This window comes from Punica granatum, chromosome 3 (genome assembly GCF_007655135.1).
Source record: "Punica granatum isolate Tunisia-2019 chromosome 3, ASM765513v2, whole genome shotgun sequence".
In the NCBI taxonomy this organism is placed as follows: Eukaryota; Viridiplantae; Streptophyta; class Magnoliopsida; order Myrtales; family Lythraceae; genus Punica; species Punica granatum.
Genome location: NC_045129.1, coordinates 37590238 through 37604945, shown reverse-complemented (window position 1 = coordinate 37604945; position 14708 = coordinate 37590238). Strand labels below are relative to the sequence as shown.

Genomic DNA, 14708 nt, shown 5'->3' with positions numbered 1-14708 from the left:
CAAGAAACAACCTTGCGAAGGCTAAGGATGTTTTTTGAAAAGACAGCGGGGTTAGTCTCTGCCTGCATATATGGACAACGCTCTGAACTAATGCGTGCTGGACAGGCAGAGCCATTCATTGGGATTGACGAGGAATGTTGCTTGAACATGCTTCTGGAGCATTGGCTTAATCCGCCATAAGTTGGGGTCATGCCGCCGGATATTTCTCGAATTAAGTCAAATAATAGTGTTTTATTCCGGGAAAACTTCTCAATTTTCTTTTTGTTCTCGACTGTTTGTCTTTTTGGGTCCTTGTTTTATTGTTCCATGACTGGACGAAATGTTCGAATCAGAATTCAGATATTGCTGCAAATAGAAGAATGTGGTCTTTGATAATTATAGCACAAGCTCAGTTTTCATTGGTCAGCATAAGCCAGATAATTCTATTCTCGATTGTCACAATGGGCGATGGCAGCACCTGGCCAGCTGCATATCTGTCCCATGTACAGGATCATATGTAGGAGGCCATGCTGGTTACTCCAGCTAAAGCTTTGCCCAAGTGTGGCCAACTTTGGACTTCTGAGCCTTGATCAGCTCAACTGAAGTCACGAGCACCCGCATGAGACATGCCTGATTTTTGTGAGGCCAAACTTCCAACTTTTTGAGTTATAGAATTCACATTTGCCCTTTTCTTTAATCAAATTAGCAATAGTAATTTGCCCTTTTCTCATCTTCAACACTTCTCGTAATCATCATTATCAAAGGCACATTGAAAATTGTGTTTAATACAATGGGACTCTTGCGTCGATATTATCGGACACTTTGTATATGTGTTGTTCCTTTTATTCGATGATTCTCCAAGGATATTCTCAAGGTTCATTAGTCAGTTCCATATAAAACGGACAACAACATCGAGTATTTAGAAGTGAAGCTTCTGTTGCTTGCGTGGCTTACTTGTAACATGGCTTCTATGGTAAGTATTGTGATATATATTAAATCAATACATAGATTCCTCTTTTCCTATGGTCTGCGCTTCATCCCAGATCTTTTCTGTTCAGGATTGTGACCAGAGCTCTCTGCATCTCCCGCAGCATGTTAAACCTTCGGAACAGTGTCCTGAGACCAAGCAAAATGCATTTGAAATGCAGAAGAAATATCAATTTACTCGTAACAGCATAAGTGCTTTGTTCACTCTTATGGCCTTGATCAGCATGCTGCTTCTGTTAAAGCTACTTTCATGTGCTTTCCTTCCTCTCTCCTTCTGCCGAATGCTTTGGATCTTCTCTATGGTGGCGATCGGTGCTTTTCTCTATGGCTCTGGTCTAATGGAGCCAAGCAGTATTCTTCAGAGGCCCCAGTGTTGAAGCTTACAACTCTCACAAGAATATACAGTAACTTGTAAACATATATATGAATGTAAACTTGTACAGCCCACGTCCATTTTGGAGGATGTTATGATATGACCAAATTATGTCGAACACATTTAGGAGACAATACATAGAATGGTACAGATATTTGAGGAAGGGACCATCTACTGCTATTTTTTCTTAGTATTGTATTACGAACAAAAAAAGCACATAATGTAATGTACATAACAAAACAGCATGTGATGAACAATTGGTCACATGTATTTGTATATTGTGAGATTATGGCAGCAAAGGTGTTCTTGTTGAAGCGTCCCGTGTGATGGCAACTAACGGACATTGGCAGATTATTGGTAGGAAAAAAAAAAAAAGGTTTGCTATTTATCTGTAATTGGTGAAAACACGGTACAAGCTCTTCACGAAAAGCTTGAGCTTGACTGAGAAGCTGAGAACATCAGTCAAGTGGCTGCATTTGATGATTAATAATGCACTTTGATGTGATCATTCCCATCAATTTGCACCTTAAGGCAAAACGTTTTTCTCCAAGTTTCCTCCTCACTCCCACACTGCAACGGGTTGATCAGTAATTGGTGCAGCAAACAGATCAAGAAATAAGGTTGATCGGAAATTAGCTAGGGAGAACGCATGGTTAAGCTTAAGTGAAGGTGGGATCCCAAAGCGTCTATGCTTTCCTTTACAAAGGCAGAACTTTACACTTGCTATGTAGACAACTTTTCCGGGTTCCAGGAGAATGAACTTCTAAGTAACTTTTATCCAAACAAAGAACTTCTAATTAACAATTATAAGAGAGATACTATCGATGAACCCTAGCATCGCACTCACAACCATGCTATGTTCAAACATGCGATACACAAACCATATAGCCAACCAAGTAAGCACCCTTAACGACTGTCATCTAGTCCGGCCCTCCTTTTTTTCCCCTGGACAAAGTCAACTTTGCACTTTCAATATAGAAATCAGCGGAACAGTTAACTCCAAAAGCTTTTGATGTAGATATCCGCGAAAGTACTTTTGCTGCTTGGCAATGTGGTGCCTTGTTTTCCTCACGATGTTTTTCAGGATCATCGACGGAGAGTCCTAGCTTATGCACCTTGTCCACATATTGTAACTTCCCACTAACAACGGATTCCTGCCGGGTGACTGCATATGTACTTAACTTGTTTATGAACACGTAGAAATGTACAATATTTTAGGGTGAGTTCCAGCTTAAGAAGATTCTTTGTTCGAAGCTAGCTCCTATGCGCTTAAGCATACTCGATCATTCATGGTAAATTCGGTTTTCCTCTAGCTCTACTTTTCCTTCCTTTCATGCAAGATAGAGATTATAATTGAGCAAAAATTTATCAACTCTTCTTTTGCTAACAACAATTCCAAGTACTAGGTGTTTGAACCTCGACCAGATCAAAGATTCAGCTACTTCCGCCTGTCTATTTTGCACTTACGCACAAGCAGATAAACCGGGAATTGCGGGCTATATCCATATATAGAGAGATCACAATGAGAATATTATGAGATTCAGCTGAACAAGCCGGTTAACATATGTTTACAACCAGGCGTGGAGGTTCTATTAACTCAGAATCTCACAAAAATGAGAACCCGAGTTTATTCCCATTAACACCTTTTGAGATTGAGATAAGTTATTCGACATCTGGAAAACTAAGATCCTTTGATGCCACTACTTATCAACTTAAAGTTTTGGGATGAACATATATATAGGCCAGCGCGGGCCTATATAACAACTTATAAGTCCAGTTAAGAAACTCCCCGATTGTTCACGGACCATGAAAACTAATCTATCATCACCTCAATATCCAGACACAAGAGGTCATTACAAGAATTTTTACCAGCCGCCAACTCTCTTTTAATACATCGTTATGTTACAAGCCCCCAGTATATATTCCTAAATATAAGATCTTTTGCTATGCTCTTATTATCTTTAATATTCCAATGACTCTCTTTTAGGATTCAGGGAGCTCCTCACTCTCGTCCCAGTCTGTCATCCCCGGATTCAACCACGAAGATCTAGAAGCTGAGCAAACAGTGCATTCGGAAAATGAGACAAGAAGCAACATCGAGCCCCTGACCAATGGTACTGCAACTTTAAATGTGGCTGGGGAAAGTGAAATATTCACTCATGAGCAGACATCATCGTACACTGAAAAGCTTCTTCTGAAAATCAACCAGTTCACAATGATCTCCTCATTTACAGGCTTAGTTACTATTCTAAGTTTTCCCCTCTTCCCTGAAGGAATATCGAATGCAGTCATAGTGTTTCTGACGCTGGCTTTTTTCTTGGCTGCTAACGGCATAATATCCAGTTACCCCCATGAACACCTGAGACAGTGCGCAAGCAATGGCACATTGGTCTGTTTCTGGAGCCTCATGGGCTGCATCTGCATAGCAGTTTCTTTTGTCATTTTGGCTTCTGCATCAATCCCATTTTACATCTGCTGGGTGCCTGGACTCTCCCTTGTCCTCTCGGTGGTAGCATTTTTATACCGCTTTGGCTTGTTGACGATTCCCTGGAAATAGCATTATGGTTCGACATTGCATTTTTGTACATAAGTGCGGACATGATTTATGTATTAGCATCTTGTATGTGCTTAATTCACCACATGGGCAGAGATCAACAAGCGGTTTACTTATTTACACTCGTCTATCGATTCTTACTCTAATTTACGTTTATAGATGGTCCATGGCAATCAAATCTTGTGATTAATTGTTGTCGATCAGTCTGCAGACTGTCAATTGCTTCTTCTGAAGTATGCTATCAATATTCCTATTGGAGGACTCGGGCAACTTGAATCAATGTTTGTTGCTTCGACTAACTTGGTGCTCGAAAAGGATCTTAAACTCGCCACTGCGTCGAGTTGTGCAACAAAAGTCATTTACAGCGAGGTTCTATCTTTGCTGTAGTTCCGGTAATCTCTCTTTAAGTTGACGAGACTCAAACTTCCTGAAACCACTTCAGGTATGCGCCTAATTTCCTATAGAAAAAGAAGGAAAGAAAAATGTGCTTAGTCCTTCAGCTATGCACTATCCAAGCGATTACCTGCGAATTAAGGTGCTAGGCCTGTCACACTAACATTTTGATATGAGCAAGGATGTGTGCCACTATACTTCATCTCCTTTCTCGATGATATGCAACACCTGGAGAGATGACAGGCAACGTATGCACATGTATACGCCCGAACTTTGTGGAAATATCTGCAAAGAATTTGGCACACAATGACATGGGAAATGAATGAAATAAAGAATTGATATATAGAATGTGATTGTTTTATAGAGTAATTTTATTTTAGTTCTCTTATACCAATAACATGCTGAAAGGGTGTGTGATTATGATCTTCAAAAACCATTTTTAGCGCACATTTCGAAATTGAAAAACCTGAATAATGATATAACACCAAAATGCGACTTTGAAGTGCTTGTTTGGATCAAGAGAAATTGAGGGCAGAGAAACAATAACCTTCGGCCTCTATTTTTAAGGAGGTGAGGAAAATATAAGGATTAGAACCCCTTCACTCGAGAAAAGGGATTAGTGCAATGGCACGTATAATCGACTTGAGATCAAGAGGTTCCGTATTTGATTTTCATCGGTAGGACCTTCGATGGTACTTTATTTCTCCTTCTCCCGTTCCCCATCAGATTCATGAGTTTCTCTTACAACCCAAAAAATTCATATCTGCCATTTGAATGGATTATAATTAATATATATGATCCCTCCGCTTCCCACCTCTATTTCCCTTGATTCAAAGAGAATACCAGAGAGCTACTGAAGCATTCACAAATGGGAGAAGAATTTATTCTTCAACCGTCTCGTCATCCCTGAAAGTAGTTCTTCGTGAAATAACCGACCGCATGTAATAAATTCCAAAACGAAGCATGTCCTGTCAGGGGTTCACTGTGAAGAAGTATTAGTTAACTCCAAGTGAACGGCATGGTCTCTCTATAGCAGGTAAGATCTTTTCCCATATGCTGGCCAAAAAAAATCTTTTCCCTTATGTACCCTAAGAGGCAGCACATATAGTCACATCGTAGGTCCATTTGGTCCAAATTTATGCGCTTCTCGCCGAAGATGCCCGGACATATGGACTGAAAAACCTAAGTGGCTCCCCCAGAACACAGGGAATAACTAGCGTAGAAAACTAACGTTCTGTTTAATTGGAGGGATGGAATTTTTTTTTTTTTTAGTTACAAGGGAGGTACATTGGCCTAATATCATATATGTTATTCTTCTTGATCTCTTCATTTGAATTAGAATTTTTTTTCCCCCTCGACTAGGAAGTAAAAGGATCCTTATAACATCAAGCAGAAGATTTTCCTCTCGCTCCAAATCCGACATCAAAAGATAGACCACTAGTGTTGCGTTTGGTTGGCTATAAATTCTCACATCTATTTTCTCCTAATTATTATTACAATTACTTGTTTAATAATAAATTTATCATCTACGATTACTTTGTTTTGTTTAGATGCAAGTTGAATGGAGTAGAATTGAGATCCTATTCTGGAACCAAATGAAACCTTAATTACGGAAATAAAATCTCAAGGCTTGATCTAATTGAAAAACCATTACATCATTCACCAACAAAATATTGGCTAAGTGGTAAATAACTTTAATCTCATAGGAAGAAAAATACTAATTCAAGCCCCAAGAAGTACACTTATTATAGGAGAGGAAATAACTTTTAATACTTAATCTTTCACAATTGCGACGCAATGTCTCCGACAAATATTATCTAAAAAATAAACATTACATCCTAAGAAGAGACGACATAAGTATGAAAATTAGGTAAATCCCGATGAAGGAGAAACCTTAAAATAGTGCTGTATTTTAAGCAGACTCTAATTTCTTTGGCTTATGAAATTGCCCAGCTTGTATGTATCGCGCGCGGTTTAGAATTCTCCGCAGCCTGCAGGATCTTACCAAACAGAAATTTTTATCCACTTTGATGCGCGCAAGAGCCTATGCCAATATTATAACACGTGTTGTAATACACATGTTGTAATACAGTTATATCCAAATTCTATAATACATAATTTTAATTTTTTCACACCGTATAAAACCAATATGAGATTTTAGATTCTCTCATTTGATATGGACCGTTCATTTTACATAATCTTTTTTAAGTATTTTCATTCTTTACTTTCTTATTTTCATCCCACAAACAGTCAATGATATTACAAATTAACGTACCTTCGGAATCTAATCCCCTCAGCAACAAAGGTATTGTAACCGGAAGAAAAAGGTCAATGAACTCCTAAGCTTACTGAACATGACCATTCACTTTAATAGGAAAAAATTATTGTACTAAGCCCATAAATTTCTGTGTGGCACAGAAAACAATGGGCACACTGCAAAAGGTAATGCTAAAGCCGAGAAAATACATCTAAGCAAATATATGCCGACAAAACACCAACGGGAAACTGTAAATTTGATTCCTTCACCCAAAACTGGAGTCCACAAGGTAATATAAAAAGAAGCACACGAAAATAGGAATTCATCTCATCAATTCGAATTTGTGATGAGATTGAAGACTGACGGAAAAAATTATGGACAAAAATTATATTTTGTATAATAAAGAGATTATATCGAGATTTTTTAAGAGTGTTTTTAAAATTTTAGAACTTATAAAAATAAACGGTTCAGATTAGACTTAGGGAAATATTTGAGCTCAGTTATGTATGGTGTAAAATATATATATATATATATATACTAGAAAAGCAGTCTACAGCTGTAGACGACTTTTTTTTTTTTTAGGTGCGAAGACGAGGCGAAAGCCTTACTGTAGATAACGTTTTATAATGTGGAGTACTGTATTCCCAGTGCATTGATTCGAGACCTTTATTTTTTTACTTCATTAATAAGCATGGAAGCAATTCGTTAGTAAAAGAAGGTTTAATTACCTAAAAAGTATAACCTTTACACTTTTTTTCTTAAATGTAATACAACTTTTAAAAAATAATATAAAAAGGTAAGATATTTTCATCTTTTACTAAATATAGCACAACATTTAAAGAGTAACATATAAAGGCACGACATTTGTACTTTTTTTTCTAAATATAACACGACATTTACATTTAATTATGCATTTAGCATAATGTAAATTATTCAGTCAAATTATAACGATAACAACTAATATGGAACTGACGGTGCCAAGTGTCACTCGTTCAATCATGTTGTGCCACGTTGTATCGTTAACTCCCACTAATTGTTATCTTACATTTGACGAAATAATTGACGCCGTGCTAAAATCGCAGCTCAACTTGAAAGTCGTACAATTATGTGCTATTTTTTAAAAGTCGTGATATATTTTTAAAAAAAAGTGTAAAAGTCGTACATTTATATGATATTCTGCAAAAGTCACGCTATATTTAGGAAAAAGAATTGATCCTTCTAATCACATTCGAGAATGACCTCTCTTTTTGTTAGATTTAATAATTATAGCTGTCAATTTCTTGCTATTATCTTAGTGGCACTCGTTTTTCTTCTTTCATACCGCCACCCCAGATACATTGAAATTTCCGTTGAAATACATGTATGCACATGCTTGAATGACCTCTCTTTTTGTTAGATTTAATAATTATAACTGTCAATTTCTTGCTATTATCTTAGTGGCACTCGTTTTCTTCTTTCATACCGCCGCCCCCAAATACGTTGAAATACATGTATGCATATGTATCGTGGAAATTTCCGCGTTCGGAGAAATTTTCATCTTCATAACCTTAAGATAGTTTTCTAAAAGTGTCTTGCCCACCAATCGTTTTTTGAGTTTTCCAATTCTTTGAGTTTCCTATAGAATGCGATCTCTTATTTTGATGTACTATTTCAATTTGATTTCTCATAATTGCAATGTCCATAAAGCATAATAATTGTCTAAAGTTTATTTTCATGTATATTATATATTTTCCAATCCTCGGAATTTCCCGCAACATCTTGACTGTACTAGACGGATACATTCTTTTTCTTACCAAATAAAACGTGTATATATATTTCCTTGCCCAAATAAAATGTCTATATATATTTCCATGTATTGTTTTGTTTCTGCAGTGATCACAGAGAAAGCAATCTAAGCATGGAAGTGAAGGAAGTGCTGCATATGAGCAAGGGAGAAGGCGAAGATAGCTATTTCAAGAACTCTATATATGCGGTTTGTTCTCTTATATATATATATATATATATCGATTGTTTCCGTTATCCCGACATACTAATGTACTTAATGTATGTGTTATATACACCGAAGTAACCATTGCCAGCGTACTGTTCTGTGGCAGCAAAAGCTAGCAGCTCTTACCATGCCGATGCTTATCCCTAGGACAGTCGATTCCTTATTCGCAGAAGGTCTGATCCCTTGCAAGCTGCTGAATGTGGCGGACCTCGGGTGTTCCACAGGTCCAAACACGTTCACCTTTATGTCATCTCTTATCAGGAGTTTGGAGCATAAATGCAGAGAACTGAAGTTGGACGTACCTGAAATCCAGTTTTACTTGAACGATCTTCCGGGGAACGATTTCAACACACTATTCAGGAGACTGTCCGAGTTTCGCAAGGAGTACGCAGATTTGTCGTGCTTTTTTATGGGAGCTCCTGGCTCGTTTCATGAGAGGCTATTCCCTGAGAAATGCTTGCATCTCGCTTATTCACTATACAGCGTTCATTGGTTATCTCGGGTGGGTTCTTTGGGGCTTTTCTTGTATCCATTTACATGCTGATCAATCACATTAAACTGATCGCTGACAGAAGAATCACAGGTGCCGAGGCTAACAAGCGATGAAGGGCAGGCGCTGAACAAAGGTAAAATTTACATATCTAAGACGAGCCCTCGAGGGGTGAAGGAGGCCTACTTGGCTCAGTTTCAGGAAGATGTGAGAAGATTTTTGAGATGCCGGGCCGAAGAGTTGAGGATCGGTGGTCGTCTCATGTTGATTATCGACGGGAGGCCATGGGGTGGGGACCCAGCGGCCAGAGAGAGCTGCTATACGTGGGAGTTACTCGCCGAGGCTATAGTTAGCTTGGTCTCTGAGGTTAAGTTCGCACCTTTCAACTTCCAAGTTCATATAAATGCAGATTGTTGAATAGCAGTAGACCAGTATGGTAATGATGGCAAATTTGTTTGATCGGAGCAAATTACAAATATTACTCCAGATCAATTCCTCCCGGAATTGCAGTTCCCACGTCGGATTGCCTTTTGTAAATCCGGCTACCAAACGCACACCAAAAGTAGGCAGAAAGAAGTATTTTTGATGTTAAAGTTTTGAACTATTGAAACATGTGCTATGTTCACTGACTGTTCTGTATAGCTCTAGATTTGTTTCCGGCTAACCGGTTTGCTAATATATTTTCATAGGGCCTAGTGGAAGAGGAGAAGCTGGATACCCTGAACGTGCCCTACTACATAGCTGCACCAGAGGAAGTCCAACTCATAGTCGAGCAAGAAGGGTCCTTCGCATTGGAGCATCTAGAGACAATCACAGTAGAGAGGGGCAGCCCGTTGGTCGAAGACGAAGAGAAAGAAGATCCATGGACCAGAGGAAGGAAGCTCGCCAAGAACATCCGCATATTCACAGACTCCATTATTCAGCACCATTTCGGGTTTGGCGAGGAGATCATGAACAAGCTCTATGACGAGAAGCTCGCTCTTCTGATCGGGAAAGACATGAGTAAGGGGCCCTCTAAGGGCACAAGCATTGTTCTTGAACTGAGGAAAAACTAATGATATGAAACCCATGTAAACGTCCAAAATAATCGTACTATTGGAAAAATAATCGGTACTATTGGAACAATACGTGCATTTCTCGCCAACTATGGCATAGCTTCCGTTGTATTGATATTTAAGCATTTCCTGCACATTGCATAGTTGCTTCTATCTATGTCGATATTCAGCCACGGGGTCAATATCCTGGAGATTGGCCTTATATGTAGAGGCATTCATCTGCTTTGAAGGCTGGCTTTATGGACTGGTTAATTGGGAAAATGACAGTAATAGTTCTAAAAATTTGCTATTTTTTGATATTGAGTTCTAAAAGTTTCACTTCGGATAATCAAGTCCTAAAAAGTTTGAAAAACTGTCAGCATTGGTCCTAAATGTGACTGACCGTTACCGTGACACCACGTGGACCTAACGGCATTAAATTTGTCCACGTGGCCGTTAATAAGATAATGCGGCACGTTGCTATTGGACCAGATATGAAATCTGTCGGATTTCAACTCGACTCGACCCAAACAGGGCCGGCAATACCCGACCCACCAATAAAATCGGATTACACCCGGACTTGTCTGTCTTCTTCCTCTTCTTCTTCTGCTGCTTCTCCTCCTCTTCTGTTCGACTTGTCTGTCTTCTTCCTCTTCTTCTTCGACTTCCAAAACGTTTTGGAATTGTTTCGCGACAGCGGGATTCTTCTCCGAAATTCGCTTCCCCGAAGTCGGCGGCTACAATAACAAGCCGACCCGCCACATATTCTCTCTCAGGGAGAGCGATTTCTCCGGCGTGGACGAGAAGGGCTTTATCAATCTGAAGTTCATCTCATCCTTGGAAGCCAAAGCAAGCGAACCGCTTTCCACCGGTGTGAACATGGGGCTGCTCGCCAGAAACATCAAATTCCCAGAAATAGAATTGAAAGATGTCTCATCTACTTCTTCTTATATTCTGACCAAATCTTGTTTCTTGTCTTTTGCTAGGAAATTGTATAGATTATTATTAGCAAAAAAATTGGCTCAGAATGTGTTCTTTTTCTCATTACTGAGATTTTGATTAGTTGAATGCAAAACTAACTAATAGCATTCTCTCTAACAAATCCAGTAAGTCAATGATCTAGCTGGGATGTTTGTGGTTGTGGATCGTCTTCACAGGCATTGAAGTTCTCTGCATTACTTGTTAACTGAAAAAATTTGTGGATTGTCTTAACAAAGTAATGTTGGCCAATTAACTTAACTGTCTGTGGTGTTCTCCATGCTGCAAAATTGCAGAGCACTCCATTTCTGTCAATCGTCAGGTTTTGTGGCTCATCAATGACTGTAAGAACGTGAGAGAACTCAAACAGATCCACATCCAACTCGTAAAGTCCCTCAACATCACCGAATATGTTTCCTTGTTAATCGGCTCCTTTTCATTTGTGTTCACCAAAGCTCGCAGTTTCTGACTTATGCCGCTAATGTGTTCAACTCCATCAAAAACCCGAACCTGAGTGCTTACAACATCATGATTTGAGCTTTTGCATCGAAACATGGTTCTGAAAAAGATATATTTGTCAATAACAACATGATCTCGATGTATTCATCACATGTATTCATTACATGGGGCGTTTGTGGATTATGCCCGAAAGGTGTTCGATGCAATGCCTAAGCGAGATGTTGTCTCATGGAACTCGGTGATTGTTGGATATTTGAGAGCGGGAGATCTTGATTCCACGTCTGAGTTGTTTGGTAGAATGAAGGGCAAGAACATTAGAGATGGACATCGATGATGGGTGAGCATGAGAGAGATTTTGCAGGACATCGATGATGGGGAAGGAGTTTGGTGAAGAATGAGACATCGATGGTCGTGAACGGCCATGACGAAGCCGGGTTAAAAATCAAGCTTTCGAGTTTTTCGGTCTGTCCAAGGTGCCATATCAGCAAACTAACGGCCACGTCACCGAAATGGACGGCGTTAACTCCACATATGCAAGACGGTAACGGTAGATGACGAATAGGACCACTCCTATCACTTTTCCAGGACCATTGTTGACGCTTTTCAAAACCTTTTAGGACTTGATTTTTCGAAATAAAACTTTTAAGACTCAATGTTTAAAAATGACAAAATTTTAGGTCCAACAGTGTCATTTTTCCCTGGTTAATTTGTTCGTTTATCATACACCATTAGACCAATAATATTTTTATTGGAATATAGATAACTCCATTAGGCCATGAAGCAACTTTCTAACATACAATATAATCCAATTGTGTCTACTATGCGGCGGTAGCGCACGGCTAAACGTATGTGAAGTCCTCTCAACTCAAGCTTGTATGATACCCAATTTTTGCTCAGCTCAATCAAAGAAGTGTCAGGTCCTCTGGTAAATCACGGATCAAAATGCTGATAACTGGACCTAAACATACTTATATACAAGAAAACACAGAAGGTTTCCATTATAAGCTGATTTTCGTTAATGCCGTTAAAGAATAATGTGAGCCTCAAATCACCTAAAGAGAAGACGCCATGTAAGCCGGATTGTATATAGACAGCTAAAAGTTAGTGAAGCAATCAGAGAACTTTGAAGACCTTTATGATATGTGATTCCACATCATTTTCAGATATAAGAGCCTCATCATCTTTACTTCAATTGACTGTTCCCTTATTTCATAGAACAAGCAAGGAGTGAGGATATAGAAATGCATGTGTTCTTTCCAACTGATTCTGCACCGAATGTATGATCAAGTGGAGAAAGCGAAGATCAGGAAGAACTTTAAAAAAAAAAATTCTTGTTGCACCATGCTCGTATAGCCTGTAAGATAATGGCCAGACAGACTATGAATTATGGTGCTCCGAGATGCAGCAGTTGCTGCCACAAAAGTAGGCGACTTGAATTACAGAGCAGAGTCCTCAGCGTGTATCAGTATCAAGATAAAGGCTTGAAAGCATATATTGTTAGAAGGTTTCTAAATCACTCTAAACAAGCTCGTCGGGAAGAATTCAACAAAAATGAAACGCATTGCGCTTTGATCGATATTATGCATAACTAGGTGGAAGCAAAACAACGTATCAATGGCAGCAGAATCCCGCAGCTAAGCTCGAGAAGCTAGTTCTGATCAGAATTCACAGCTAAGCTCATTATGCAGGGAAGTCCGGGATATAAATAACGGGATTCATATGCGAATTGGTCGAGGCAGAAGATCCTAGAGACTAATTGAAGAAACTAAAACATCAGTCAAATGCCAATCAACAGAAGCAATCAGAGAACTTTGAAGGCATATATGATCTGTGATTCCACATCATATTCAGACACAAGAGTCTCATCACTTTGCTTCTTCGAAGAGGATCACACAGTTACGGAAACATTCATGTTCCAGTCATACAGAACAGAGCTCAATCACCCATAAGCAAATCATGTAAAAGCTTCAAACTTTGCAGATGCAATCATACATGGAGGAGTTAAATTTATCGGCAGGACGCATTTGTGCAGGGAGAAACAGAATCAAAGCACATTTTTCGATGTCACTGCCATGAATTTAGCACCTAAACCCTTTTCTCGAAGTTTCCTCAATCCCAAACAGTAGAGGAGCGAGGGGCTAATCGGTGCATCAGACAGATCAAAACAAACCCGTACGAGGAACGGAAAGAGATATCAGAGTAGCATTTGAAGTAAACAGCTTGTCCCCGTGCTGCCATTAGAGATAGAGAGAGAGAGCTGAACAGCCTCCGCTTGCTTCAATTTAGGGTTCGGCAGAGAACGACGACGCGCCGTTTTATAAGCCAATCTAAAAATTGAGTTAATTTCAATTTGGACCTTTAACTTCATGTCTTGTGCAATTTAGGCCGCAGAGTTTTGATTTGTCTGTGCTGAGTGAGCCCATGGATTTAATTGCACGGGCCCATACTACTAAGTGAAATTGCTGAGGCCCAGAGTGGATTGATAACACTCCGGCCCATCTGCACTAAGCCCATCTTTAGTCCAGCCCAGCCCAACAAAGAATTAGAATGTTCAGGTTGTAAATGGATGGGTCATTGGATGCTCCCGGCATACGACTCTTGGCGTGCCGACGACATGTATGAGAGACCTCGTTGATGATAATAGAATCCAGAAACTCTTGGTTGTTGTACGTCGAGGATGACTGTCATTGAACTGAAAATCGCTTTCTCCAACTTTTTGTTTTCTGACCAAGAAAAAATGAGTGTTGGGATCGATCCGGCCAAGATAAAGTTCAAACCTGGATTGGTGTCTCTCTAGTCTAGTCTCCATTGGTATGGTCAAAACCAACAAGAAGATATACTTTGAAAATTTGTCGACAGGAACCCTAAATCGTGGGAGAAATAAACGCATTGATTTGATTCAGTTAGAGTGGGGATCTAATTGATTGCCCGCACTTATCTTCTTTCCAATCTAGCAGAATAAGCCAAAGAGACATGTTATATTATCAATTAACACGTTTTCTTGTTCGAACCTATGTGGGAGACCCTCTATCGCAACAGCATGCCAGCTCATTTGATATATACAATTTTGGTAGGCAGAAAGATATGAGCTAACTTGTTGAGTTCGATTAACCGGGCATGGCACGCAATCTCCCGGGGTCTTCTTGGCACGTATATATAGTGTCCAAGATTAGCTTGTTAGGAAATCCAGTGGAAAGAGACGTATTTGTATAAT

The 14708-nt window shown here is 39.3% G+C and overlaps 1 protein-coding gene and 2 non-coding genes across 3 annotated transcripts; 1 reads left to right on the top strand and 2 right to left on the bottom strand.

Moving 5' to 3' along the window:
- The first annotated feature begins 8165 nt into the window (after positions 1 to 8165).
- LOC116201990 (probable caffeine synthase 2) lies at positions 8166 to 11294 on the top strand. The gene is made up of 4 exons (XM_031533489.1): positions 8166 to 8515; positions 8640 to 9035; positions 9117 to 9389; positions 9713 to 11294. The coding sequence occupies exons 1-4, from the start codon at positions 8441 to 8443 to the stop codon at positions 10076 to 10078; spliced, it is 1110 nt and encodes a 369-aa protein (XP_031389349.1). The 5' UTR covers positions 8166 to 8440; the 3' UTR covers positions 10079 to 11294.
- Positions 11295 to 12602: 1308 nt separating this feature from the next.
- LOC116202135 lies at positions 12603 to 12682 on the bottom strand. The gene has a single exon (XR_004156013.1). It is a non-coding gene; the product is annotated as a small nucleolar RNA R160 (small nucleolar RNA).
- A 608-nt stretch (positions 12683 to 13290) lies between these two features.
- LOC116202134 lies at positions 13291 to 13369 on the bottom strand. Its single transcript, XR_004156012.1, has one exon. It is a non-coding gene; the product is annotated as a small nucleolar RNA R160 (small nucleolar RNA).
- Positions 13370 to 14708: the final 1339 nt, after the last annotated feature.

Excerpts from the sequence above, each read along its gene's own strand:
- LOC116201990 (XM_031533489.1), top strand. The coding sequence starts at position 8,441 with ATGGAAGTGAAGGAAGTGCTGCATATGAGCAAGGGAGAAGGCGAAGAT. Across the intron at positions 9,036-9,116 it reads GCGTTCATTGGTTATCTCGG|GTGCCGAGGCTAACAAGCGA; the intron begins GTGGGTTCTTTG and ends GAAGAATCACAG. Across the intron at positions 9,390-9,712 it reads TAGTTAGCTTGGTCTCTGAG|GGCCTAGTGGAAGAGGAGAA; the intron begins GTTAAGTTCGCA and ends ATATTTTCATAG.